This window comes from Monosiga brevicollis, genomic scaffold (genome assembly GCF_000002865.3).
Source record: "Monosiga brevicollis MX1 MONBRscaffold_6 genomic scaffold, whole genome shotgun sequence".
NCBI lineage: Eukaryota > Choanoflagellata > Craspedida > Salpingoecidae > Monosiga > Monosiga brevicollis.
In genome coordinates, this window is record NW_001865043.1 from 1114605 (window position 1) to 1142206 (window position 27602).

General features: G+C 54.6%; 6 protein-coding genes across 6 annotated transcripts; 3 read left to right on the forward strand and 3 right to left on the reverse strand.

Annotated features, from left to right (window-relative positions):
• Positions 1-1832: 1832 nt before the first annotated feature.
• MONBRDRAFT_24349 (uncharacterized protein) lies at positions 1833-4203 on the reverse strand (the record flags this gene model as incomplete). Its single annotated transcript, XM_001744707.1, has 11 exons — positions 1833-2113; positions 2183-2261; positions 2389-2461; positions 2757-2825; positions 2918-2971; positions 3074-3165; positions 3262-3339; positions 3472-3558; positions 3664-3698; positions 3813-3918; positions 4033-4203. The coding sequence occupies 11 exons, from the start codon at positions 4201-4203 to the stop codon at positions 1833-1835; spliced, it is 1125 nt and encodes a 374-aa protein (XP_001744759.1).
• Positions 4204-4763: 560 nt separating this feature from the next.
• Positions 4764-5602, forward strand: MONBRDRAFT_24350 (uncharacterized protein; the record flags this gene model as incomplete). Its single annotated transcript, XM_001744502.1, has 4 exons — positions 4764-4851; positions 4992-5104; positions 5234-5323; positions 5447-5602. The coding sequence occupies 4 exons, from the start codon at positions 4764-4766 to the stop codon at positions 5600-5602; spliced, it is 447 nt and encodes a 148-aa protein (XP_001744554.1).
• Positions 5603-5966: 364 nt separating this feature from the next.
• Positions 5967-11002, reverse strand: MONBRDRAFT_20503 (uncharacterized protein). Its single transcript, XM_001744708.1, has 16 exons — positions 10981-11002; positions 10713-10759; positions 10506-10595; positions 10138-10392; positions 9900-10012; positions 9010-9832; positions 8816-8935; positions 8334-8703; positions 8092-8245; positions 7791-7892; positions 7547-7662; positions 6989-7446; positions 6779-6896; positions 6507-6631; positions 6169-6375; positions 5967-6034 (listed from the first exon to the last, which is right to left on the reverse strand). Exons 2-16 carry the CDS (start codon positions 10752-10754, stop codon positions 5984-5986), a joined length of 3144 nt encoding a protein of 1047 aa, XP_001744760.1. The 5' UTR covers positions 10755-10759; positions 10981-11002; the 3' UTR covers positions 5967-5983.
• Positions 11003-11519: 517 nt separating this feature from the next.
• MONBRDRAFT_24352 (uncharacterized protein) lies at positions 11520-13002 on the forward strand (the record flags this gene model as incomplete). Its single annotated transcript, XM_001744503.1, has 6 exons — positions 11520-11652; positions 11766-11992; positions 12115-12199; positions 12296-12404; positions 12496-12610; positions 12709-13002. 6 exons carry the CDS (start codon positions 11520-11522, stop codon positions 13000-13002), a joined length of 963 nt encoding a protein of 320 aa, XP_001744555.1.
• A 565-nt stretch (positions 13003-13567) lies between these two features.
• On the reverse strand, positions 13568-15650 carry MONBRDRAFT_20505 (uncharacterized protein). The gene is made up of 4 exons (XM_001744709.1): positions 15590-15650; positions 14417-15441; positions 13886-14192; positions 13568-13753 (listed from the first exon to the last, which is right to left on the reverse strand). The coding sequence occupies exons 2-4, from the start codon at positions 15253-15255 to the stop codon at positions 13604-13606; spliced, it is 1296 nt and encodes a 431-aa protein (XP_001744761.1). The 5' UTR covers positions 15256-15441; positions 15590-15650; the 3' UTR covers positions 13568-13603.
• A 2222-nt stretch (positions 15651-17872) lies between these two features.
• Positions 17873-26322, forward strand: MONBRDRAFT_31905 (uncharacterized protein; the record flags this gene model as incomplete). Its single annotated transcript, XM_001744504.1, has 30 exons — positions 17873-18238; positions 18368-18415; positions 18506-19120; positions 19471-19535; positions 19889-20020; positions 20299-20383; positions 20584-20669; positions 20777-20882; positions 20993-21044; positions 21143-21225; positions 21365-21490; positions 21599-21766; positions 21851-21988; positions 22104-22232; positions 22327-22419; positions 22520-22627; positions 22719-22804; positions 23180-23242; positions 23331-23391; positions 23489-23666; positions 23809-23921; positions 24038-24113; positions 24228-24486; positions 24571-24724; positions 24774-24866; positions 25014-25183; positions 25345-25462; positions 25553-25649; positions 25735-26040; positions 26196-26322. 30 exons carry the CDS (start codon positions 17873-17875, stop codon positions 26252-26254), a joined length of 4233 nt encoding a protein of 1410 aa, XP_001744556.1. The 3' UTR covers positions 26255-26322.
• Positions 26323-27602: the final 1280 nt, after the last annotated feature.

Below are 27602 nucleotides of genomic sequence, written 5' to 3' on the forward strand. Positions count from 1 at the left end.
TTCGACCCTTTCGCCACGCCGGCAAATCTTACACGGTGCGGTGGCTTGTGCTAACTCATCTACTCGCGCACCCATCACCAGCCCTTCTTGTTCACTTCATCATGGACATTGTGCTGCGTCGGGTTCCCTACACCAGGTTGAATTGACAGCCGGTCGGCACATTATTCTGGAGCTGGCGCATGAGCGTTTGGTCTTTGACCAGGCTGATGCCCAGGTGCAGCGCCACACAGCACAGCATGGGGTGCAGGTATGCTGTGGTGCATGTGTCCGAGTGCCTGGTTATCTGGTTCTGCACCTGACGTGTGTCTCACGTCTCCCATTTTTTAAATGAAACCCCGATACATCCATCTGATTATGCCCCCGTGCTTTGGCGACCTATCTTTCAGACATATGACTTGGCCACTTGTCCACCCACCATTGCGAGCAAGGTCGTTGCTGTGCGCCGTGTGTTGGACATTGTGCGCAGTAAGACACCCAAAGTCGTCTACTATTCGCCACATGGCAAATGCATGGTGAGTCGGGCTGCGGTGGATGGCCCATCCTCAAGATCGAAATAGTAACGCGCGTCTTCTCTCACTTCTCGCTTTCAAACCTTCCCACCATGCAGCTAATGGAGAACCACGACAGGGACGTGGACTTTCGCTTCTATGCATCTGCAGCACGAGGTTTGGATCTTGTCTTTTTTTTTTTTTTTTTAATCCATCTATTCATTCAATTTTTTTTTTGCGTTGTGGTCTCCTCTTCGCCTTTTTCGCCCCTGACATTCTCGCGTTCTTTTGCTCGCAGTGGTCTTTACACGCGAGCGCATTGATCTGTGGCTTCCAGACGGAAGCCATTATGAATTTGCCAAACATCAACAGCTGGGGGACGCTCTGGCTGCAGTTGAACGCGTGTTGCCCGAGGCCCGGGCTGATGAGGCGCTGACTTTCCTGCGCCATGCTTGGACCTGCCGTTCGTTGTGCGAGAATGTGGAGCAGCAGCAAGAACAGGTTGGTGGGTTTTCACAGCGCTATGCAAGGGCGCACATTGGTCGGGCCCCAGGCTCACTTGCCGGCCTCTAATTACTGGTCAATTTCTTGTGCCAGGGAATGCGTCTAGCTCGCATTGATGGACGTGAGCCAGTCATCGATGTATTTCCCATGCGGCTTGGCAACCGCCCGGCCGATGCCACGTCGTCTCGTGGTGGCTCCTTGCTGCATCCTGGGCCCTCGCGCATAAGCATGCGAGGTCCTGCGTACCCCACCTCGCTCCGCTACCATGCTGAAACTCAAGCCTGGCAACTATTGACAAGCACTGATGATGTTTTGCAGCTTCGCTCCGACGGCACGGCAGCTGTAGTGCTTCATGCTGGGCATAGCATGACTGTATTGCAAGCCGAGTCCACCGCCAGAGGCTGGGTGCCTTTGCGTGCGGCACCTCCCCGCAATCTGCAATCTGCGCAGTCATTGACACCCCGCGAAGTCACGATCGTGCGTGCAACGGCCGAGTACATGGACAGCCTGGGTATTCGTCCTGCCGAGGTACCCGTGCCCACAGCTACAATATAGGCAAGCATGGCCATGCTCTTTGTAAATGTGTGAGCTTATATCAATCTCTTTTTTCTTTTTTTTTTCGTTTCTTCCTCTTCTTTCAGCATCATGCTATGAACATCATGAAGATACGTTCTTGTTTGTTCTGGGCCCCGAATTCAGAACAGTTGCCCATGCGATGACGCTGATGCCTTTCAAAACACTCAAAATCAACTTGACCAGAACATAACAAAAGCTGAGGTGAATGGTGAGCTGGCCCTGGTGGAGGTCAAACCTAGTGTGCCTGCCATTTGCCTTCGTGATTCACTGTGGTGGGCAATGCGATAACAAGCGAGAGAGAGAGAGAGAGAGAGAGAGAGAGAGAGAGAGACAGACAGACAGACAGACAGACAGACAGACAGACAGACAGACAGACAGACAGACAGACAGACAGACAGACAGACAGACAGACAGACAGACAGACAGACAGACAGACAGACAGACAGACAGACAGACAGACAGACAGACAGACAGACAGACAGACAGACAGACAGACAGACAGACAGACAGACAGACAGACAGACAGACAGAAAAGACGAGTGCAGCTGGTGAGCACGACGGACAAACTGAATGAGATGATCCGCATCCAAGCAAAAGCGGCCAAGTGGACAGACCTCGCCACAGGATGGTCTGACCATCCATGGACACTGACGCCAAAACGGTTCCCGTCGCGTTCCAGCTCAGTCGGCAAATCTAGTTAAAAAAAAAAAACACACAAAACACAAAACACAAAACAAAACAGCCATGCAAACCAGGGCAAAGGCATGTCAAAAAGTCGGGAGCGGCTGGACTTCAATTTCAAAGGGTAAGCGGTACGCACGCTGTTGGTATGCTTGACCTCGGCACTGAGTTCCAGGCTTTGCTGTTCCACGCTCATCTCCACGGCACCTCCCCTGCGATTGCGTGAGAAATGTAAGGTAAATGAGGGCCAAGTGCCTGGCATCAAGTCGCCATGGAGGGGCGGTGCACGATACGACAAACTTCTTGATAGCAACGACTTTGAAGATGGCCACATCTCCCGAGCTGGTACCCGCTGCTAGATACAAAAAGGAACTGCATGGAGCGCGTGCATGGAGCGCGTCCAGGGAAAATGAAGACAAGGTATTCCATGTTGAACGATGGGGTGGCACCGTTCGTGAGAGAGCGAGCGAGCCAAGGGGGTGGCAATCTTGCGGACGACAACTCTACCGGCTCAGGGTCGGGGCAAAGGCCATGTCCGTTACATCGAGTTGCATGGATTGCAGGGCAACGGCAGGCCTAAGTTCCAAGGCGAATCATGCCACCAATTAAGGCCAGTTATGGAAGGCGGGCAGGTCGGAAGCACCATGATCGGGGATTCGACTTCTCACTTGCGACCGTTGAACTGATACAATTGCAATCCCTGTTCCTTGTTGTGTAGAGAGCTATCGACACGATGCCGGCAGTTGAGACGTGGGAGATAAATCGACGGGCGATTGATACGAGTGGCCTCGATCAGATCAGATCAGGCCGGGCGGGCGGCGTACCCAACGGCTAGCAGCATGACGCCTCGGTTGGAGATGGCCCAGTCCAGGGAGGTAGCGCGGGCATCCTTGCTCATTTTGATGCGAAAGTCCGACTGATGTAGGTGATAGAGACGGGTGTGTCAGCGAGGGCGTGCAAGTGAGGGTGCGTAAGCGAGGGCACACCACGTCTTGTGGGGCAACCAACGCACCATTTGGGCCCAGTTGGAGAGGTTCATCACATCGTCAGCCTCGTAAATGCGGACCATACCGTCGCGAGAACAAGCAGCCTGCATTCAAAGACGTTCAAGTCAACATGCATTGGTCAAACAAGAACAAAAAGTAAAAAATAAATAAATGCGAATGTGTATCTGGTGTGTGTCAAGGGCATGTGCTGGGCTTGGTAATGCAGGGATGCATACCAAGGCCAATTGATACTCGTCATTGCGAGGACAGAAGCGAACGTCCACAATGGGCGCCGTGGCGTCTGAGAGAGCAGCGCGCTTGGTCTGCAGTCGAGCCAGACACCTCGAGTAAGATGAAGACATTACCATGCACACGGAGGTGTGCAATAAGCATTTGATAACCGGTTGCGGGCATCATGTTTTTCTTACCCAGACTTGGTGTCCACCATCGCGTTGCATGCCCGCTATCATGTGAGACACGGTGTGCAAAGCAGGCCATGAGGTCACAGACTGGGGGGGACATTGATACAGCGCACAGGGGCAGGGACCATGAGTCAGGGTGGGCAGCTAGCACGTACGTCGCTCTTCCCAGATGATGACGGTATGATCACTGGAGCAGGTGGCCAGGATGGCACCAAACTCTGGGTGACCCCAACGCACGCGGGTCACCGAGCCATGATGCGACTAGTCATGTGTAGAATTCAGGCAGGTTAGCGCGCGAGCACGAGTACGAGACAAGCTGGCGCACACAACGTCAAGGGTTTAAGGTGGAGGGGCCTCGGCAAGCTCTGCACGCACGGCTTTGACGGCGGCTGCCTCGAGCCAGGCGCCATCTTCCTGTTGGTCCCAGATCTTGATCTGATGGTCGGTGCCGACGCTGGCAAGTCGGTTTCCATAAAAGTTGAAGGCCACGTCATGCACCATGTCTTTGTGCGTGTTGGGCACGGTGAATCCGGCAAAGGCTGCCATGGTCGCGGCGATGCCAGCTGCTCTGCTTGTTGAACGGTTCACCGAGAGAGATTTTTTCCAAAATGGGGAGATACGATAAAATTACATGACCATCCCTTATTTCAACGAGACCATTCTAATTTGTCATATGCATCTCGTTCTTAAACAGGTATCAATCTGTAAACCCTCCTCTTAAGTATATAATCAATATCTGCACCTTGTTGCATCATGCCATTTGTGTGCTGTGATGTAAGTCGGCACAAGCTTGCCTTTTGAGCTTCTCACACCCATGTGCAAAAATAACCACACATGCGATACATCTTTTTGTACTGTTTCGCTTCAGATGTCCACACCCTCTATCACCTCTGCTCACACATCGACAGCCTCATCGCTCAAAGTGCGGACAGGCTTGCACACGGGGACTGCTTCCAGTGCTTCATCACACACACAGACCCGCACACACACTGGACGCGCTCGCACCAGTGAACATTTTTCTGTTCACTGGCCCTGAAGCTACTTGGTTGTGCCACACGTCCAGTGACTGCCCCTTCTTTGACTCCCAGACTCCAGACCCCAGAACAATGGCTTCTCGTACCGTACTGGTCGGCGTGGACGCGTCGGAGACGTCCGCCAATGCCTTCAACTTTGCCTCCAAGCAGTGCCGCCCTGGTAAGGAAACCATGCCACTACACGCACCTGTTGACCCTTGTCGAGGGAGGCGGGAGGCGGGGAGAGATGGCCACGCGTTCCGCTCCACTGGCTCGGTCACCTCGCCTCACTTGCGTTTGCTGCGTGCGTCACTTGCTCAGGCGACGTTATGCACGTGTGCTACGCCTACGCCCCTCTCATGGACTTTGTTGGTCCCGAATTCTCCAAGGCCCCCACCGAGGCCCAGCATCAAGCCTGGCGTGAGCAGGAAGAGGTGCGACCTAAAAGTTCATTTTTTTTTTTTTTTTCTATTTTGTTTTTTGCTTGCAAGTCTGGTCTCGGCCCCCAGGCTCTGGTTCATACTTTGCAGCCACCTTCTCACCCCTGCAACTCAACTCAACAGCAACGGTTCCAGAAGTTTATGGAGTCGCTGCCCAAGCCGGATGGTGTGAAGGTTGAGTCTCACATTATGGCTGGTGATGCTCGCCAAGTGGTACGTTGTTTCATTCGGCTCAATAACCCGCGCATATCTCAGTTTGCTCAGTCAACATTTTCGGCGTCACGACGCACACCTCGTCTCACTTCTTCGTGTCGTGGCGTTTGGCTTTCGTTGTAGTTGACGGACATGGCTTCCACCAAGTCCGCCGACCAGGTCGTTGTGGGCACACACGGTCGCGGTTTCCTCGGCCGTGCCATCATGGGCAGCGTTTCAAGCTATCTGACCCATCACTCCCCGGTCCCCGTGACTGTGGTGCCCAAGGATCAAAAGTAGTCGATCTTTGGAACCCCCTCCCCCCTTTTTTTTGTTTAACATCCGAATCATTTTTGTCTCCAACAGCCTCAAGTCGTCCGCTCTCGATGAGAGGGTTGTCGTGTGCGGCCAACTCTTTCCTGCATAAATTGGCCCGGCTATCGTGGTGGCTGGAGTTTGTCGTCTCTGGCCAAGCGCTGTGCGTGCCCGCGATCAAAATTCATCCCATCATATTACTATTTTTTTCATCATGACAATGTGACTTTAGCATTGGGGAGGCGTATGGCCAGGGACAGAGGAAGACAGGGAAACGTCGATTGTGATACGTTCGAACCAATCGTCAACAAAAACGATAAGAAGCAAAAGCAGGTGCGCGTGCGCGGCCGCAATTTGGCCACCAACTTAAAACTCCAGCTCGATTGATGGCTTGCCGGGGCAGCACATCTCCTTGACCTAAGGTGTAGATTACCATTGGGAGCCAAAGGATCTTCGTCAGCACGCGTTGTCCCCAGCCAAACGCACCTGCCCACACCACTTAGGCCGCAAGCACCCCCCAAAAACTCAGCCAAGGAGAGACAAGACCGCACCTTATCAGGCCCTTCCGAAGCCGGCAAGACCTCAATGTTCACGTTCAGAGCGGTGGTCAAGTAGGGGAGGTTATTCTGCAGCATGCCAATCTCATCAAAGGGCAGCGTCTTCTCCAGGGCGTCTGTGCCCTGCTGCAGGGTCTCATCCATCTTGCCAGCCACAAAGGACATCAGGTTCTTCTTGTTGGCCTTGCAAACATCGTGTTGCTACCGTCAGGCCATGATTCAACGTGAGAAGAGGGATAGCAAGTGGGGGATCACAAGCACAGTGCACTCCAAGGAGCGCGCATGTGTTGGCACTCAAAAGCAAACACGACACCGACATGGTGACCACTCACCATAAGCTCCTTAAAGAGGGTGCCGCGATCGGGGAACGACTTGTCCGCAGCGTTGTACTTCTCGGCCAGCAGATCCAGCACCAGACGCTGCCATTCGGGGTACTCCTTCGAGACGTACAGCAGCACTGCACCATAACACAACCACGGCCGAGAAAGGATGTGAGGAGAATTGTGCGGCTCAAGCATCCCGGCACAAAAAGAAAGTGTGTAAGGCGCATGCCTGCGCGCTTTCAAAAGCGCTCTGCAGCAGACACAGCCTCACACGTACGTACCCTTGGTCACGGGTTTCTTCTTCTTGGCGCTGAACTTGTCAATCTTTTGACGAGTCAGGGACTCTTGCAGGTCCAGGTGGGTGCCTTGGCGCAGGAGAATAGGGTCCACGGGGTCAATCTATGACATGTTGAAGGTTGCTTGAGCGTGAGTTGCCGCGCCCCTCTTCGACCGTCTCAAGTGAAGCAGTATTCAAACAACAAAAGCCGCACCTTGGGCCACTGTGCGTCGACCACGCTGCCCTCCAGACCCAGGAGGCTCCAGAAGTGATCGGCAATGTGAGGGCAAACTGGTGCCATGATAATGGCTTGCATGCGGATAAAGTGGGTCACCAGATCGCGGTGCATGGGGATATCAGTCAGCTTGCATCCCTTGCGGTAACGATCACGAGCCAGCTGCAGCTGGAAAAAGCCCTTGGTGATGGCATCACGGAACTCGAGCTTCTCGTAGGCTGCCTCGGCCGCCAAGACACAGCTGTTAATCTCGTTCACGAACACCTTGTCAAAGAAGGTGTCCATGGCGCCTGCGCGCAGTTCGGGCAGCGCACGGAGGGTCTCCGCCACCCATTCATTCTCGTTGTACAGGCGCAGCACAGCCGCATTGGCCGACTTGAGCTCAAAGTTGGCATCTTCAATCGCGTCGCCCGCATCGGCCAGGCACAGGCGAGTGGCTATCAACAAGCGTTCCGAAAGCAACAAGGCATGCGAGATGAGGGCCCCGCTTGCAGCCGTAAATGTGTTTGCTCAAATCATGCCCGACATTCCACTCACCATCAGTGCCAAAGAGATCAATTGCTTGGTAGAGCGTCAAGAAGTTGCCAGTGCTCTTTGACATCTTGTCACCGTCCAGCAGGAGATGACCGTTGGCGCGGAATGCACGAGGCCACCTGACAAGGAAGGCAAAGAGCCACGGCATAGTCAAGGCAGATGGACAGTGAGGAGAACAAAGAGGCACGATGACACGGCGAGCAGGCAGAAAGAGGCTCTTGATGAACATGAAAAGCCATCAACGTACATTTCGCGAGGGAAGATGGCAGAGTGGTTGTAAAGCGAGTATGTGAGATGGTTGCCAATCAAGTCCTTGCCCGAAACGCGGAGATCCATGGGGTACCAGAACCTGAGGTGACCACCATGCAACATGTGAGGTCAAGAATTGCAGCATGACCAAAAACAAAACAAAACACCGAAAATGGAGTGGGTTTTGGCGGCTGCCAAAAAGGACGCAAAGCCAGCTGCCAATAAAGAGTAGAACAGAGGGATGCTTCGGAATGGCGATGATGCGGGCGCAACTGCTCGAAAAAAATAAAAACACTCACATGAATTCGTTGCGGCACTTGTCCAAGATTTCCTTGGAGACGGGGCAATCGTCGCTCACGGCCTTGCCAAGGAAGACGTAGTCGAAGAACTCGTCCGTGCACTGCTCAGGCGTGATGCCGATGGGCGAGCCGGCACTACCGTCCAGAGAGCCACCTGTGCGGACGGTTCGGGGTTATGAGGGGTGGAGGGAACGAGAGAATGGGCGTCTTGACAGGAAGCGGCGCCTGTGTAACAGGTATACCTTGGAGGAGGTGGGCAATGGTATAATAGGCCATGTAGATGGTCGAGTCGGAAAGAGATTCAATGAGCCAGCTTTCGTCCCAGGGCAGCTTTGTTCCCAGGCCATAGGTGCGACTGCAGGCGTGCTCATGGAGCCAGTCAAGAGTGCGGAGGAAGGCGTCGCGCGCAGCGGGATCAAAGACGTTCATCTGCTTGAGGCAGTCCTCGGCCTTGGCACGCCAGTTTTCCTCGCCGTAGATCAGGAACCACTGATCGGTCAAAGCCACCACGCACTCATCACCCGAACGCGAGATGACCGACTTTTCCGGCTCCATGTACTTGATGGCATCGCCGCTCTGGATCATTTCTTCCTGAATCAGCACCTTGGCTTCCTGTAGACGGCGTGGATGCCAAGGGACAAATTGCAATTTGAGACGGGACAGTTGCAGTCGCAGAGATGAGCAAAGGTAGGCCACGGCAAAGCCCCACGGAAAGACATCGCACCTGAACGGCCTTGCCCGCATGCTCGCCAATGATCATGGTGCCGTTGTAAAAGCCCTGACGGTAGGCAATTTCCTTGGCCTCGGCCAGCTTCTTGGTATCATTCTGGCTTTGCACGCCCATCTGCAGACGCATGGCAGCGTGAGTCGAACGGGGAGTTGAACGGACACTATTGCGCAAACGAAACCAAAACGTACATCTTCGCACAGAGTGGCGGCAATGACGTCGCCATGATCTGGGCAGCGGATGATGGGAACGGGATCAAAGGGCAGGACCATCTCATCGCTGATGTTGTACTTTTCGCGGAAGGCCTGCTTCTTCTTGAGGTCCTTGAGGGCGGCATAGTCATCGGGGGCATCCGAGGGCACCGAGGTCACGACACCTGTGCCCTTGTCCTCCTTGATGGTCATCATGGGCAGGGTGTAAATGACCTTGTTGACGGCATTGGGGGCCGACAGCTTGACGCCCAAGAGCTGGCTACCCTCGACCTCTGCCAGGATCTCAACCTTGCCGAGCTCAGGGGTGAGGTCCTGGTAGCTCATGTTGCGGGCTGCGCGGCGGGTGGTGACAAAGATCTCGTCGTTGACCGATTGCCACACAATGTACGTGATGGTAGGGTGCATCCAGCAGTTGGTCTGCCCGTACATGGTCTCGGGGCGCAGGGTGGCGGCCACAAAAAAGACCTTCTTGCCCTCAAAGGCGGCCAGGGCCGCAGGCATCTCCACGACGCGCATCTTGATGCCCGTGTACTCTTGAGGACCCACGCCCTCGCCCTTAGAGCGATCGTGGTCCATGCAAGGCTGGCCGTCCTTGGGAGAGTAGATGGAGTAACGCTTGCCGAAGCGCACCAGATCCAGCTGCTTCAGCGTGTTGAACTGCCACTTGACAAAAGCATCGTAGAAGGGGTTGGCGTCCGTGGTAATGAAGGCACGGCGCCAATCAGCCTTGAGGCCAAAAACCTTCAGGTCCGCAATGGCATGTGGGGGGAAGTATTGCAGCCAGTAGTCGGTGTCCGTGAACCTATCGAGCAGTGCCGATGATGAGACACATGCCAAGCAAGACCTGGGGCGCCGCTACATCCACGCACTTGGGAATCTCCTCGTCAGGGATGCCGTTGTTCTGCATGATGGTGTACTGGTACCGTGCACCGCCCGTCTTGGCAGCAATCTTCTTGTGCTGCTTGGCATCCGTCTTGGCCTCCTACATTTATTGTCCGGAACGGATCCACCAGTACAAGTGTCGCAGGACGAGTTCAAGGGTCAGTCCATACCCCAATCGACAGCCATGGCCGAGAAGCATTTATATGCCACATGAGACACACATACCGCATCCTCGGGAAACTGAGGAGGGTTGCCAAAGGTTTCCAGCTCGTAGGTGAGCTTATCGGCACAGGCCTTGATGGGCATGCCAGTGCAGTGGAAACCAAACGGGAAAAGGGTCTTCTTGCCCTTCATGCGCTGAAAGCCGGCTGCGTACTCAGCCTTGGACACCGTGAACAGGTGACCCAAATGCAGGCGGCCATTCATGTAGGGGTAGGGGAAGGTGACCATGTAGCTCTCATCGGCATGGGCCGCACCATCCTGCCATCATCAACCCCAGGGGGCAAAGTAAGGACACACACAGGCATGCAACCAAGATTGGCCAGCAGCAGATGACAGGGCGGGAGCGCTACACAAGCAGCAAAGAAACTCACCTCGGGGGCATCTTGCTCAAAAAGCTTCTTCTCCTCCCAGGTGGCGCGGATCTTCTCCTCGATGGCCACGAGCTCATCGCGCTTCTTGGTCTGCTCAGAATTGGAAAAAAAAGGCAGGGAAGCATCAATACATATCTCGCTGGACCGGTAAAAAGGGCATCGCGCTCAAGCAAGGACCGAGTGATGATAAAGAAAGTGCGCACGTACACTGCCAGCGGCTTCGCGGGCGCGTTCGTAAGCAGTAGCCATGGTGTCTGCAGGGTCATGAATACGACCAACGTCACGGCGCATGAGCACAAAATGGCAGGCGAGACCGATGAAGGCTGAGGCGCCTTCTCTTCTTGCAACCCACAAATTGCTCGCGAGGCGCCAGCCTGCCTTCGCCTCGCTCGGCGGCAATCACAGGCGCACGCACACAAAACACGCGACACACACCACACACACCACACGCACACACGCACACACTGATACGCACCGAGTTGGACCGCGACGACTACACGAGCAGGAAAATACACGATGACGCGCTTGTGCTTGTGTCGTTTTGTGGTCACCTTCAGACGTCAGTCCAAGTTCAAAAGCACCGCGCAACCCTGACTCCCACTGACCACTGCAACTGAAGAAACCCGATCCAACTGACATGGGCTTGGCGGTAGCCAGCCGGCCCCCCTTCTCTCCCCCGTTCAGGGACTGGGCTGCCATTCTTGGATCACACACACACACACACACACACACACACACACAACACGTGAGTGAGGGAGCCTGTGTTGCAGCAGGTTATCCCGTCTCCCAGTCTCTTCGGAGACTGCTGGTAGTTTAACCGCTGAATTTCAAATCTCGCATCTTCCTTTTTTTGTGTTTTTTTTTACATGTATTTTATTTATTTATTTTTTTTTTGGTCGAGTTGTCTGAATGCTGGGTGGAAAAGGAGCCTGCGCCGGGTGCTGAGAGGGCTAGAGCAAAAGACTCCATCACCCAAGAGGATTAGAAGGAAGCGTTTTGCTTGAGACCAGACGGATGGCGGGCCAGAGCTGGGAGGCGCACGAATCTGTGCCTGCCTTGGAAACCCTGCATCACGACTTGCTGCGATTTCGTCGAGAGCACGCCGAGCTACAGCATGCACTACAGCGCGTGATCGCGGAGAATGAAGGTGCGCGCCAAAAAGCCGTAATCCAGTCGATTGCGGTTGCTCGTATGTTCGGACCTGCTTTCAAGCACCCCTTAAGCTTTTGAGCTCATGCTAGCTGTTCCCCCACCTCTTAGAACTCTATGCCACAATGGCAGAGCACTTGGCCACCCGCGAAGAACTAGCTCAGGCACGAGAGCAAGCTGAATGGGAAGAGGGCCACGGTCTGGACGACGCTGCTGCCGATGTCGTGGAAGAGGTGGAGTGTTTGCGCGGACATGCCGAGGTGCACGAGGCGGCCCTCCGCCACCTGCAACAGGGATATCGTCTGGCCAAGCAGCAAGCCGAACATGAGCATCAGCTGGTATGTGAGCCCTCGCAGCTTGTGCTGGCTTTTGTGCACCCTTGAACAATAGAGAACGCGGGTTTGTGGTATGACATCCACCCCCGCCATACTCTTCTGACTGGTCGCACCTGCTTTTTTAGCGCATGGCACGGGAAGCAGAACTGGGTGAGATGCGAACCATCAAGCAGTCGTTTCAGCTCGAATTGGGCCGAGCCCTGCAAGTCGGTGCGTATCTTTTCAAGACTTCGGTCTTGCCCTCCAATTCACCCGTGGGAATACCACTTTTGGCCGCCTGGCTCACCTTGCGGCCATGCTCCTCAGTAACGCAACTCGAGCGAGCGCTGCAGTCAAGTCGCGACCGCCATCGGGAGCGCGATGCTGAGGAGCAACTCCTTAGACAGACCTTGACTCAAGCTCAAGCTCAATGCAGGTCTGTTCCTGCTGGCTTTTATCAGCCTGTGGCCAAACACTCAATCCCACCCCTTCTTGAGCTTATCGCTGTTGTCGTCTCACATCTGTAGGAACTCCAGTCGAGATGCCAAACCCGTTCCTCATGACTCGGTGCCAGCAAAAGGAGAGGCCAAACCTGAAGCTGCCGCCGCACAAAGCCATGGGCCGCTTCTACCCTCCCCCGACGTACGCTGCATCCATAGGAAGCGCGGCACTTGTGGCAACCCTGTGCCCCTGACGATATGCGATTTGCCTCGCTCTCACACAAATGATGCTGCGTACAGGATCCTGCCGTTTTGAAGCGACGTCTTGCCGATTTGGAGCAGTCCTTGGAACTAGAGCGAGAGCGTAGCTCTGCTACTCGAGCTCGGGAGCTGGCACGCGTCATGCAAGCCAGCCAAGAACGTGAGCATGCGTTGCAACAGCAGATCGCCACTCACACTCAAGAAATTCAGCTCCTGAAGGTCGGTTTCGGCTCACTGCAGCAACCACAGCCCATCGCCACCTTCAGCTGCCGCCCGCTGCCCACGCCGTTGACCGTGATTTTCATGGCCCTGCTCTTCGTAGACTCGGGGTGATCAAAAGGCTGCTGGGCTGGCCCGCCTGGAGGAAACCCTGAACAATACCCCGGATGCGTTTGCCTCACAATTAGAGCCTCTGCTGGTCAGTTGCCCCCTCCAAGACGCCATGTAGCATCTTCTGGCTGCGCTTGCTCATTCCAGCTGACCAATGGGAGCGTAGAAGGAACTGTCCAAGGAGCAGCGCGAGCGCCGATGTGCCCAAAATCAGGCACGATGTCTGCAGGTGCGTCTGATCCCTCAACGGTGCGCCACTCGTTGTTGTCAACACTTTGCCACTCTGACATGCAGCCGGGCAGGTGGAAGTGGATGCGCTGCGACGTCGAGCCGACATGTTGCAAAAGCAAGTATACACGCGAGACACCGCTTTGGCGCGCGCTCAGCGCCGACTGGCAAATCCTGACATGGCAGTTTCATCGGGGGACCCTCTTCCCGCAGCAAGCTAGCCCGCCGGGCGTGGCGTGCGTCCATCGACACAATCTATTCTATCATCTGGTCCTGACACAACACACAACGAACTCATGTGCTTAACACCCGCAATCCTGACGAGACGGGAAACAAGACCGGTGATAACCAGTTCTCAATTATCTTTTGGTGGGTCCTATTGCTTTTCCGACTGGGCCAAGTCAGAGGTGAGGGCAAGATCCCAGTAGTGGGCCGAGCGGCGGTTGTCCAGCCACTCGCGGGCCAGCGCCTCACTGCGGAAAAACTTGATGAAGAAATCCTTGAAGAACCGCCGCTCCAGCGTTCCCTGGAAACAGCGCACGCGGCCAACAGCAGGAGACAGCTTGTCAGCACGATAGCAAGGAAGCGCGGGGTGGGGTTGACGATGCGTTGTTTGCAAGGGATTGGTGGGTGCGCACACAAAGAACAAGGGACCAACCTCCCAAATGAGGGTGCAGGTATTGGGGCCGCGCTCCTCGCCCTCGCCGTCCTCGTCGTCGGCCGCGGAGTTTGCCACCTTGTCGTTCCAGTTGATGCGGTGAGTCATGAGTCGTTTGTACTTGCGCATGTTACGGGGCCCACCCTCCACGATAACGATGTTGTTTGTGGGTGTCATGATTGCTGCGCCCGTCATGTTATATTGTTTGGCGTTGGTTTCCACCTTGAACTTGTTCTTCTCACTCTTCATTGAGGAGACAAGGAAGAGTGAGGCTGCCACGCCGTCGGCGGTGGAGTCTTGCAGTTTTCTAAGAACATGCGAAGAAAGCGGGAGGCGGCAAGGCAATGAGATAAAAAGTAGCGTATCGTTCCGAAGGAAGAGGCGTCTTTCGAAAGGGTGAACGAGTGACCCTTGGTGGGTCTGCCTCGTAGACTTTCCCGTTGCCCCATGGTGAAAAGACCCATGATGCAAAGACGAGCAGACACGCCTCCCCTCGTCCCCGCTAGAGCTGCAACCACAATGATAACTGACTTGGCTTTCTTGGCACGACGCTGTTCATCAGAAAGCTTGGTTTTGGCGTTGTGTTCCTCGTGCTGACGTTGACGCATTTGCATTTGCGCGCGGACCACGGCTTCCACCTTTGTGGGATCCTGGACGGCTTCCGTGCCCAACACGCGCATGAGGTTGGAAATTTTGACCTTGGGTGCTGGGGCTTCCATCTTCCCCAGGCCAATGAGCGTCTGCTTTTCTTCCTCCTCGGCCCGGCGGCGCTGCTTGCGAATCTTCTTCTGCTCTTTTTTGGTGAGGTAGGCGGGAAGGGTCACGTTGCGCTGGGCACTGTATTGATCAAAAGTAACCGGGTGCTGAACCAGGCGTGTAATGTCGTTGAGGGGCTTGCCAGATTCGGCCTGAGCTTCGTAGGTTTGATCACCGAGCAAGACTTGGTCCCACCATTCGACGTCTGGCACGGTGGTGCTCTCCAGCTCCTCCCGTTTGGGCACAAGGGCCAGGCGTGCAGCCGCTGAGATGCCGGCCTTTTGGGCGGCCGAGGACACCTCACTCTGCAGCTGCTCTAGTTTGGCTTTGGCACGCAAGCGATCGGCATACTCTTGAAACTTGCCGGGTTCATGAAAGCGTAGAGCCCGACGTTTGCGTTGCCCGCGGTCTTCTTTGGCTGCTTCGACCAGGCGGGCATCGTAAAACTCGCTGTTGGTGCGATCAGCCTCTTCATCCTGAACCTCCTTCGTAACTTGAGATAGCTTTTCTTGGCGCTTCGCCCGAGCATTGCCGGCAAAGTCTGATTGGCGCTGCTCGAGCTGCACAACTTTACCGGATTCGTCAATGACCCGGCCACTGGCATCAAGCTTCATAAATGCACGACGCTTGGGAGCCGGCGCCCCCGAAGATGTGGGCAAGCCGAGGCCCGTGGCCGGACCCTTGGGCAGATTGCCGACCCCACTTGACTGGCGGAGAGCGGCAAGCTGTGCCTTCACCTTGGCCTGCAGAGCGGCCACGCTTGCCGCAGATGAGGCTTGGCCCGCGGCAAAGCCACCCGGCTAGCGAGGTCCCGAGGACCATATCATGCATGCCACGGGTCAAGCGGTCGGGAGGTGAGCAAAGCGGACACGGAAGTGGCCAGCAGACAAGGCGCTGCAGGGACAGGGAGAAGACCAGGCATAAGGGGTCGCATGTGGTTGCACTCACCACGGGGACAGACGGCACATGGTGCTGGGGTGCTGCAATCGGAGCGGCGCCTGTTGCTGCTGGGGGTCGCTGCTGTTGCTGAGCAATCTTGGCCTTGGCCTGGGCAATGAGCTGAGAGAACTACACAATTGAATGCACCCAAGCCGAGCAGTTGATAAGAGGCCAGTGCACGGGATCAGTTCTCCCGTCGCGCTGCGGGCGCTACGACACCAAACGAACAGGCTCCTCGCACGAACGGGGGAAAGCATTTAAAAAAAAAAAAAAAAAAAAGAAAGAAAGAAAGAAAAAGAACGCGAGTGTGGCGGTGCCTAGGCTTGGACCACAACCCTTCTTCATCGACAGACACTAGCCCCGCTCACCGGCTCCACTCCCTTTCTTTGCCGGCCCGGGGTAGCTAGTGACTGCCGTTGAGGCGCTGGTGCTCAGCTCGCTCACACACACACACACACACACACACACACACCTTGCTTTTATCGAGTGGGGCGGCCATCTTGACCCAGTCTCCTGGTCTCCTGGTCTTCCTGGGTCTCGCGGTCTCCCAGTCTCGCAAAATACTCATTGGTCTGGATGAATCTATTTTTAGTCGAGACCCTTGCGGAAGGGACCACCTGGCCCAGTCTCCCAGTCTCCCCCGAGACTGGCCACCCGTGCCCACGCTCAAGGTCTACCCAGCAAGCAGTTTAAACGTTACAACCCATTGGTCGTGTCACACTTGTGCGATATGTGTGTGTGGAGAGGTGAACCAACGATCAGTGGTGCTGATCACACCCACATCACGACTCACCGTGGTATTCAGCTTAGATTGACCACACCCATGTGCAGTTGGATGATACCCGCGGAGATTCAGGAACTCGCTGTTGCGATTTCTTTATCAGACCAGGTAGACCGACCCACTGCACCGCCGCCCGCCTTGTGTCTTCTTACCCCCGCTCCCCCCGTCGCCTGCGCGGCGGCCATCGGTTTCCTCCGTGGTTGTCTTGCCTGTGGCCACTGCTTCCGTCATTCCGTTGCACGGTGTACGCAACAACCCAACCACCTACCGCCTGGGCTTTCAAACGGCAGTCGGGGCTGCGATCCCACCTCACAGGGGCATCTTTTTCTTTTCTTTTCTTTTCTTCTCTCAGTCTCCCCCAGTCTCCCGTCTACATCTCTGTCTCCCTCCCTCAACTTGATGCGTCTCTCTGCTTTGCCTTGTGTTTCCCTTGTCTCTTGGTCTCATGCCGAGTCAATGTGATCTGTACCTCTGCCTTGATCTCAGTCTTCATCCAAGTCTCTCTCTCTTGACTGCTCGTTCGTTCTCTCTCTCTCTCTCGTCGCGCGCGCACTGGTGCATGTCGACCCCGCTACTGCTTCCGGCCCTCGCATTGGACTCAACACAACTTCCTCTGCCTCTGCCTCTGCCTCTGCCTCTGCCTCTGCCTCTCTTCCCCCTCCCAGCTTATGCTTTAATCCAGGCCACTATATCTTCCTCTCCTTGGCCAAGCCCAAAGTGGGGCGCGAGGCTTACACGAAATCTTTTCAGCTGCATCTTTGCCATTCAGTCGAGGCCTTGCGGGTCACTGGGTGGCCTCCTTGCGCACCCTCGTGGTGTCTTGTGAGCGGCCCCACCCGCCAGCCCCACCTCCTGGGTTCTGGATACATTCTATCAAGTGTTTCATCCCCATCACCAGGAACCGCGGCGGGCCATCCCGTCCCTCGGTGGTCTACTCGGCCCCGTGAGACGGGTGGTGCCTCTGTGTGTTGCTGCACCAAAGCATCTCGAGCCACGCTTCCTTGCTTTGAGGCGGGTGTGATCTTCTTCCTCTCCACAACGCCGTATCTAGCCCGCATCTTGCCCCCTCACCTGCTTTGGTGATCGCTGAACAAATCTGGAGATCGGGATCGGCCCGATAGCTTGCGATAGCTTTCTCGCAAGGTCCCCACCACTGACTGGTATGTCTTTTTTAGCCGACACGGTTAAGAGTTGCTTGAATGCATGTGTTTCCATGTTTTGCGCGTGCACCGGTGCCACTGCTTGCTTGCGCCAGCCGAGACTGCACACGTCATGAGCTTCATGGTCACTGGCTCAGTCACTGGCTCAGTCACTGGCTCAGTCACGCCTATTGTGTGGGCTCAGCCTTGGCGCTGGCACACTGATACATTGCGCTTGGTTTCATCTTTCTTTTCACCACGCTCTGTCACCCGCGCTTCTCTGCCTCTGCCTTCCTGTTTCCTTTTTTTTTTTGTTTTTTCCTCCTCCTCGTAGGAAAGCAAACTCTGCTTGAGGTTGCACTGACCAGACTCATGGAACCCGCCACCACTGCGGCTCCACCCGCGCACGGGAATGGCGATGGTGTGCCCAAACCTGTTGACCAAGTTCCCAGTGAGCAGCAATTAGACGCGTCCCTCACCGATAATCCGACCACCTCAGAGGCCGCCGCCCAACCCGTTCCCGTCCCCCACGTTAGCGGTGGTGATGGCATGATGAACCAGCTTCCCAGCATGACGGCAACCCCGGGTGGCCTCCTGTTTCCCTCGGGGATGATGGCCTCAATGCCCACCAGCATGCATCCTGGTGCAATGGCCCAGCCCCCCTCAGCCATATACAACCCAAGCTTCTCTGTTGGTGCCCACGAGTACATGCTCGGTGCACTGACAAGCTTTGAGCAGGTAGAGTTCTTGCCTCCCTCTCACGTAGCAAGCCCCCGCCTGCTTGTGTCGGCCAGATCCAGGTATCCGCATGCATCCAGGCATCTGCCTCACACTCAATCATCGCCGCTCTCGCTTTTGCCTACACAGGAATTCGGTTTGCAACGTGAGGAGCACGATAACATTGAACATTTTACGGTACGTTTCCTGATGGCTCACTCACTCATGCCGGTTTGGCAAACCCTGTCTTGACTAGATACCTCATTTGTGACCTGCCCGCGCGTCTAGGATCCCAAGTTCAAGACCGACCACAGTAGCCATACTCTGAGCAAAGTCTTGTCCAATCGTCAAATTCGCGCCAATCTCAACAAACTGCCCGTCCCTACAGAGCTTTATGCCCAGGCCGTTCAACTGTACCGCATCCGGGGTCGTGTCCGTTTTAGCAACGTGCTGACGGAGGAGGAACGGAAGCACGGCGCCCGTGTCTCATCCTACATTTGTCTCGCTTGCGGCCGGCACCACGGTATCACCTCGGCCATTCGTCATTGCCTCCGCTCCCTTCGTGCCGACGTCAAGAACGGCGAGATTGACTGGCAATCCTGGCAGCCCTGCCCGTGGACTGTCTTTGGCCCCGAGTTTATCAAGGGTTGCCTTCAGCCTGTTCCCCGCATCCTCAAGCGCTCCAACCCTGGTACACCTGGATCCGAGCCACGTTCACAGCGATCAAGGCGCAACACCCTGCATGACCTTGGTGAGGAAAGTCTACTGGACCAAAGCGCCTCGGAACAAAGCCTGATGCAGCCCAGCCCTGGCCCTCCCAAGGCAAATTCTGATGAACTTAGTGCCATCATTCTGGAGAAGCTCAACTCTATGGAAGCTTCCATCGCCAATCTTCAGCGTCAGGTCCTTTCCATCGAGCGCACGTTGCACCCGATCACCAACGGCCCACCCAATGGTCCCGCCCCCAGTCCAGGCTCCACGCCTGGCCCTGGCCCAATTACCTCTGAAGCGGCATCCGCCCGCAGTACTCTACCTGACCACCCCCCACATTTGCCGCATGGCCAGATTGAGGCATCGGAACCTCACAACCAGCATCAGTCGTGACCTTGTGGATCCGGGTTGGCGTCTCCCATCAAATCAGGGCATGCTTCCATCCGTCTGGTGGGCAGGTTGCATCTCGTCCATCGCGAGTGATGGTCTTTTGCGCCTGCTGCTAGGACTCGGAGCACGTGGATATGGCGGGGATGCGGTAGGTCGACTGGCTAGATTCAAAGAATGAAGAAACTGAAAACGTCAAAACAAGAAAAGTTGCCTTAAGGTCGAGAGACGTGATGGGTCGGGATGAATTTTTTTTTCTTCTCTTGTTATAGTGTGTATGTCTGTGTTTGTGCCTGTGTGCCTGTCCATGACATCTTGTTGCCGCACTGCCTCGTCATAGTCAGGTCGTCGCTGTTCTGCCTCTATGAGACAAACACGATACCTGGCTCGTCATCCCTGGACCCATGTCTTTCTCCCTCTTGCGTGTTGCCATCAATTGTACGATCAGTCCCTTTTTTTTTTTTTTTTTTTTTTTTTTTTTTTTGGCCGAGTCGCATCCAACTGTTGCCTTGGCTCTTGTTATTCAAAGTATCGTCACACAAAACATGCATGACCCGGCTCCCATGGTTCAAGTGCATTCGGTCGTCACGCCAACGTGCTCGAAAGCAGCCTCTCCCAAAGGACCCCCAAAAAAACCAGGAGAAACAAAAAGGTTGTGTGTGTGTGTGTGTGTGTGTGTGTGTGTGTGTGTGTGTGTGTGTTGCAGTTTGCGGACACCGAGCTTCTTGTTCTCTCACCGGGAAAAAAAAAACTTGACCAGTGGGGGCAAGACCTCTTTCTGGACCATGGCTCGGTCTATGGCTTGGTCCCTGTAGAGTTGAGAGCCCTCGGAGCGAGCTGCTGTGGGCCAGTCTTCTTTCTCGAGTCCTCACGTTGCAATGGCTCAGCGTGTGTTTCGGTGCGTTTCAAGGACCCAAATCCTATCGACCTGCGCACCTCTTGCCAGCTCTCAAGGAACTCTCCCCTCTCCTCGCCAATCATAGGCCCGATCCCAACGGCGAGGCTGATGCGGTTGATGACGACTGGCGCCGCATGTACCAGACCGTTGCCAAACTTCGCGCCAGCCATGTAAGTCCAGCAGCAGGTGTGAATAGGGTTTACAGAAACGAGAGCGACAGGCGGCGCGAGCAGTGGGGAAAGAAGCAGGGGTGAATCTTGCCGTATGCCTTATAGATATCAGATTGACCGTGTACGCTTCTGCGTGCTCTGCTTCCGAGAAGCAGACCAGTGTGGGTGACCAGCTTGCAGCTTTACAGACACATGCTCAGCGGGGCCGAACTGAGCACGATGCCGTGATTGTTGGCCTGCTCTATTCGGCTCTGCTATCTCGCAGCCCACCTTCCACAGAACTTCGGTGAGAAAGCGCCAACCAACCCACTGGAGCAGGGTGTCATCAGGGTTGACCGTATCTGTCGTCGTACTCAAAACCGACCGCTTTCTTGCCATGGACGATGCGCTCAGCTTGATCAGCGAGAGCCAGACGGATGACGGCGCTTGCTGCCTGAAGAATGTCGGTTGGCTGTGCGCACAACGCATCTGGCGCTTGCTCAAGCCGGCCCGCACCCAGGTAGCTTGGCTTGAACCTTTGCGACACTGCTATGAGTCCCATTGTTGCTCTACGTGGTGCTGCTGTGCTACGACGTGGGTGTATGACACTTGCACAACATTTGTCGTTAGCTGCTGGCTCTTGTTCGTGGCTTGATTGGCTTTGAATGGCGCGGGCTCGACGGTAAGAGTTGGCATGATCAGCACCTCAAGGCAGTCTGGGCCACGCAAGCTGGCATTCAAATATTTGCCATTTTGATACCTCTTCCTTTTCACAATCAGGAATTGTCATGGTGCTCTTGCGGCACTTGGCCATCGGGAGCGCCACTACGGAGCAGCGAAATCTGGCAAAAGAAGTTTTGACGGTACGCATGAAGTCCCAAGTCTCATCCCCATGTCTGACAGGCTATATTGCCTCTTAATCATTCAGAGCCTCGTGCTTTCCTGTCCACGGTCTTTGCTCGTGACTGTCGCGGTGCTGATAAGCGCCTGCTGCTATTGTAGCTTTTGGAGACCAACGATGCCTGGGTCGTTCGTCATCCTGAATTGCTGACTCGTGCCGTTGATAAGTTTTTGCGACTTGTACCGGATCATCAGGAGTCAGATTGTGCCACACTGATGCAAAATGAGGTGCGCTCGTTGCCACAAACAATGGCAGCTGAATGGGATTTGGAGAGGTTGAGGCTCTGCCATCACCCGCCTTCTTGCTTGACGCCCACCGATGCCCTTGACATTTAGGTGGAGTGGATCTCGCGTGTCCTGTACAAGCACATGGATCTATGCATGGGCATGGGTCGTGATCTAGTTCGGAGTCTTCAAGACGTGGCAAACATACCTGAACTAGGCGCCATACTTCGAGATTTGCGCCACAATCCCAGCCGCTTTGCTCCAGCCAACCCAGAGTCAGTATTGTCCTTTTCACCGAGTTTCCTGAGAGTAAAAAGCAACTAGTCTGCTCACCGCGTGGCAAACTGTTGTATTGGGATACAGCTTGTGGACGATGCTCACAACCAGGACGAGCCGGCGACTCCTACAAACACGACTCACTGCGAGCATGGAAACCGATCTCGTGAACATCATGACTCAGGTAGTGTGCTCAAGTCTACACTAATGGGTGCGGTTCAGAAGGTGAACATGGCTGCTTGCCCCGCTGTCACTTCCTCAAGCGCCAGGAAAACAACAGCCAACAAGAAGACCTGACTCCATTCAATCTGCCTCCATCTAACCTTGTTTTCTACGTTAGGCCACCTCGCAAAACGCCACTACCGCTCAAGACGCTTACGCCAAGAAACATCTCTCTGGTCATCATTTTGAACACCTGATCCCAGACCTCATTCGCTTTATCTGTTGTAATTTCCATCCTACCAATGAGGTAAGCGTATTGTATCGATGGACCTGCTCGTGGCTTTCGCAGTGCATTGGCCATCTTACCTCGACCCGTGCTCTTCCTGCCGTTGATGTGGTAGATGCTTCGCACCAAGCTGATCAAACGCTGGGAGGTCATACTCTGGCTCCTCCTGCAGCTCAAACGTAGTGCGGCAGCCCAGCGCGCAAAACTTGTTGGTCACTACGCCCCTGACTGACATCCTTCAACTCTGCTCGTGCTTGTTCTTTTGGTTCAGCTCTCACATCTAACGAGCTCGGTCGCCCTACGTCCAGGCCTTGCTCTTTGACTGGTTTTTCTTCGACTCCCAGTCAAATGTTATGAACGTGGAGCCAGCTATCTTGCTCATGAAAAATGCCTGCCAACAAGATGCCCACATTACAGTGCGTGAGAGCTCATCTCCGGCGCGCCATTCAGCCATGAAAGCTTCCCTTTTCGAGCAATGCTGTGCTAACTCATCGTGGCCCAATACAGATGACATTGGGTGAATTCCTTGCTCTGATGGCTGGCCGCTACCTACCAGAGCGCCGACAGGACCTGCAGCGGAACATTGCTGTGACGTTTGAGCGTTGTGTGAGTCGATCCCCCGCATAGGTGGTCTTTCCCGACCAAGGGGAATTGAGCAATGTGTCAGTGGCCTAGACTAGGAGATATCTACCACACCACTCAACTTCTACCTGGTGTGCTCGATGGATGCTGGCATGTGAACCTTGGAATACGTGCAAATAGGTCGAAGTCGGCGTGGTAGGAAGTCTTGTCGAAGTCTTCGATGCCAGCCTCATGCCTCAGCCCTTGTTTCGTGTTCTCGAGGCCGCGTTCCCTACCATTATTTTCCGCTCTGTGTATGTCGCACCCCGACCCTTGTGGCCGATGCTATGGCCCCTGTGCATCGGGGCTTTGACATGCTCACTTGTCTTTGGTGGTGGTGTGGCCAGGGCCTTTGACGAGGAAGATCGACGCGCTCTCGAGGCTAAGCGCGCTCGAGCTGCAGCAGAAAAGTTTGTTGAGTGCTGCCCTGCATTTCGCCGCTTCGATGGAGTCGTGCAAGGTCTCACTGGGTTCGACTGCTAACTAACGTCTGAATAGAGCGGTGGCGGCAGCTGCTCGCCTTGCTGAAGAGCTGGCAGAATCGCCCACAAAACATCAGGTCTGACGCATTGCAAGGCCCTGATTGCTGAAGCAGCTAAGCTGATGCCCCATTGTTGTCTCTTCCGAAACTGCAAAATGCTTGGTCTTGTGCATAGAGCCTCTCCTTTCCGCCTCAAAGGACATCCCCACCGACCAAACGAGCACGTTCAAGTGCTGCGCCACCTGCGCTTCCTCAATCTGCAAATCTGCCTCCCGCTGAAGAGGAGGCGCCGTTTGTCCCTGGCGAGCTGATAGTAGATGAGGATGATTTTGACCGCCCGTCTAAGCAAGCAGGTCTGTGCACCCTGGTCTTCGCTCGCGTGATTCAGGGTATTCGCCACTGAGCCGTCATTGTTTTGTATTTTAATTTTTTTTTTTTTTTGTTCGTTTTCCCTTGCTTTTGTTCTTGTTTTATTTTCTATCCCAAATCCCGCAGAGTTGGTGACGGCATTGGATGTCAACGAGTATGACCCACTCTCAGCTGGCCAGATTCGCCATTCTCGTGGATCTTTGGCCAAGTTCGATGGCATCCTCGACCGGCTCAATGCTGTACGATCTCACAACCTAGTGTCGGGAAGCATGGCGAGGCATTGCTGTCCAAAGGCCCGTGGCCTTGACCGCTTCTCATCAACTTACCTTGTGCTTCGGTCGCTATCTTGGAGCAGGCGGATGCCACGAGCTTCGAGGATTGTTACGCCGAGCTCATCAACAAGCTATCGAGCGTAGTGCAGCAGAGCTCAGGTATTCATGTCTGCAACATCAACACATTTGAACATGTTGCCGGGCAGAGTTTTGGTGTGGCCTGCGAAATGGACAGCCAGAATGTCACTCAACATGGTTGATACGGGGTTGTAGATTTGGCCTTTCTCCCCGATTTGGCGCGCGCCGTCATGCCGTCTGTGCTGCTCGCATTGGACCTCCTTGACCTGTCAGCGCCAGAGCCAGTGCAGGCAAGGGAGCTGAACGACTTGATGTATCAAATGTCGCATCTCTATGAAACTGTGTCCCTGGGCCCGCTGGGACCACTTGTTCGCGCGGCCATCGTGCCGCCCATATCAAGCGCCCGGCAACCCATTCAAGCTTTCATCGCTAGTCTTCGTAGTGTGGAGATGAAGTGAGTCTTGTTGTTTGGAAGTGCTTCTCGTCGCCCTTTTGTTCTCTTGGGTAGCTGACCTTCCTGCTTGCAATTTCGGGCCAGGCTTGGTGGTCTCCTCCTTGTTGCCATCGTTCAATCGGTGGCCGATGCCGACGCAATCGAAGAGTTGTACATGTATTTGGCAAGTGCCAACGAGCTGATTGAGCACGAGGCAAGCTCGCGGCACTTGGAACACACCAACTATTCGTCGCTCTGCGTGTGTTGGCAAAACCCTGGACGCTCATCTGAAATCGAGCATGCCCTAGGATTGGACGTCTGCTCTGGCGCTGGACTTGCATGAGTTACATCACATGGCACCTGATCTATGCGGACCCGTGTTGATGCGCTTGCACCAGCAGGTGGGGTTTAATGCTTGCTTTGCCGCCCGTAACTTGTCCTTGCCACTGTAAAGCAGATTCCCAAGTCTTTGGGTGTGTTTTGGTGCATGCATTTCATGCGTGGTGGTTTCATGTTTGACTCTTGTTTGTTCTTCTGATGGCAATTAGGTCCACGGACGCCTGAGTGCCTCGCCTGCCGTGTTGACGGTCATGGTAGAGCTGGCTCCTGTCCAGCTGCTCTGCCTGCGTCACAAGATGAGCGTTGGGGCGATCCACTTCATTTGTCCCCCCAGTGATGATGAGGCTGCTGACTACGACGCTATGGTTGCGGAGCAAGGGTAGGAGGCGTAGACGAGCATAGCACGACTTTCCTGACATCATGCTCGCTTCCGAGCAGCATGCCTGGGGCGAGCTGCTGCACTCAAGCCAGTCTTTCGTGCCGAGTTGCTCATTGTTGTTGTCGGGTTGATTTGTTTGTTTTGTTTCTTTGTTTGCTTAGACGAACGGTTGCAAGGCTGTTTGAGCAAGTGATGTCCTGGGGACCTCAGCAGCAACTGCAGCTTGGTCAATTGCTCATTGCTGAGAGCACGGCGTGGGATGAACTTGTTATTCTTGAGGTGGGATCCCACTACAGTTTGGCCGTTGTCTCTAATCTTCTCGTCCTTCAAGAGATGATGACTCACGGTGGGCATAATTGGCCAACGCAGATGCTCAAAGCCTTGCCGACCGAGCTCTCATTGGTGGAGAGTGCCCCCCTTATCGAGGCATTGGGACAGCTATGTGCACGCATGCAGCCGACAGAAGGTGCGCACAAGTGGCCGCTTTTGCTGCTTTCGTATCGCTCTATGACGCCTCAGCTCCATGTCGAATGCGTTGTGGCCTTGCGTAGAGAATGTGGAAACGGTCATGGAGCTGCCAGATCAACTCGCATACGTGCGGGTGACGGCCGTACTAGCCTGGATCACGCAACGACCCGCTGACCTCGTGGATGCACTTGCAAGAAATTTACAAGCGCTAGCTCGTGGCTTGCAGGAAGTTAAGGCGGGCGCCAATGTGGACTGTGTGGCATATCTCAGGGGATGGAAGCAAGTGGTTGAGCGAGATGTACATGGCTCCCACCCGTTGCGTCTGCGCTTGCAGCCAGTGCTGACCGCGCCCAGCGTCAAGACGGCCCTCATCGAGTTGTTTGCTCTTGGTAAGAACGCTAGTGCTCGATGTAGAAGCTGACGAGATCCGTATCCACGTTGCCCAACCATGCTGCTGAGGATCTGAGTGCCATCTCGATGTGATCTGACCCAAAGTTTTCTTTTTTATTTATTTCTTGACAATTTTTTGGCAAATAACGATTAGGGTCAACGGAATGGCGAGGCGAGTTTGGCAAATTGTTAAGCGCTTGTGAAGTGGTTTGACGGCTGCAAAGCAGCAAGAATGAAAAAAATAATATTGACATGGAGTTTGCAATCGACATTTCAGTGAGAGTGCATGCAGCATGCTTCAAGCACGTAGATAGGAGGTCGTCACGCAAGGATGGGTCGAATCGCGGAACTTACAAAAAGGTCAATTATTATGTGACTCAAAGAAAATAAAAAATGGTACGTATCAAAAAGTGTGTCAACAGAAAAGCGAAAGTTGTTGTTGACACGAATTATCGAAGATTCATTATCAAAAGCATCAACTGACATAAGACGAGGCAGCGTTTCCCGTCAAGCACTCGTGCGCTGGACGACCGCCTGCACGCGTTTGTGTCGACTGTCTGCCTTGTCGCCTGTATGCACAAATCAAATTGAGTGCTAAAGCAATAGGGTTCATGGATCAGATGTGGGTCTCCTCCACTTCTTCGGTAGATGGAATTGTCAAAGCCACCCAGGCGCTGAAAGCGTCATGCAGATCTGAAGCCTGTGGGCGATGGTCGCGTTGGAATGCCCAACATCGGGAGATGATCCTAAGCGCAGTCATGGGAGTGGCAAAGGTGACACAACTGTGAGATGACAAACGTGAGACGTAACGGGTGCAAGGACAGAGCGGCTACATACATTCCCAACCCTGCTTGCTGCACGCTCGGGGGTAAAGCAAGGCGATGACCAGCGTCCAGGTGTTGGAGCAAGCGGGCTGGATCATATTGTGCAAAGGGTGAAAGGCCCGTCACCACTTCAAACGTCAACACCCCCAGCGCCCTGAGGTATGGCGTAGTCAGCAGAAGCATTGCACTTGTGAGAGGGGCAGAGTGGGTCACCTGATTCGGATGACTGAGGGATACACACCAGACATCACTGGCCCGGGACATCGGGGCGCCGTGTAAACACTCAATACTAAGCCATCTAGGCAAATGGGAACGAATAAGAGATTCATGTCAGAGATGGCTTGACGTTCATATTTTAACGCAAGTGGAATCCCTTGGATCGGACCTAAACGGGAGTTCGCCATCGATACTGGGCCGGTAATAGCTTTCGCCTGTTTGCAACTTTCGGCTCACTGGTGCCAGTATGCGCAAAGCATGAGATTTCATCAAGAAAAGCAGGTGTGCTTTGGGTTAGGGAGGGTTTGTAAAAGCACAAGGTAGAAAGACGGGTCAGGTGGCGCAAGAAAAGTCAAGACGCACGTCCAAAGTCAGCGAGCTTGCAAATATTCGGGTGGCACAGAAGCACGTTGCGAGCAGCCAGGTCACGATGAATGATATCTCGGGCGTGCAGATATGCAACGGCATCACATATCTAAAAAAGGAGGGGGTTGGCTCGTGGGCCATTAAGACATGCATGG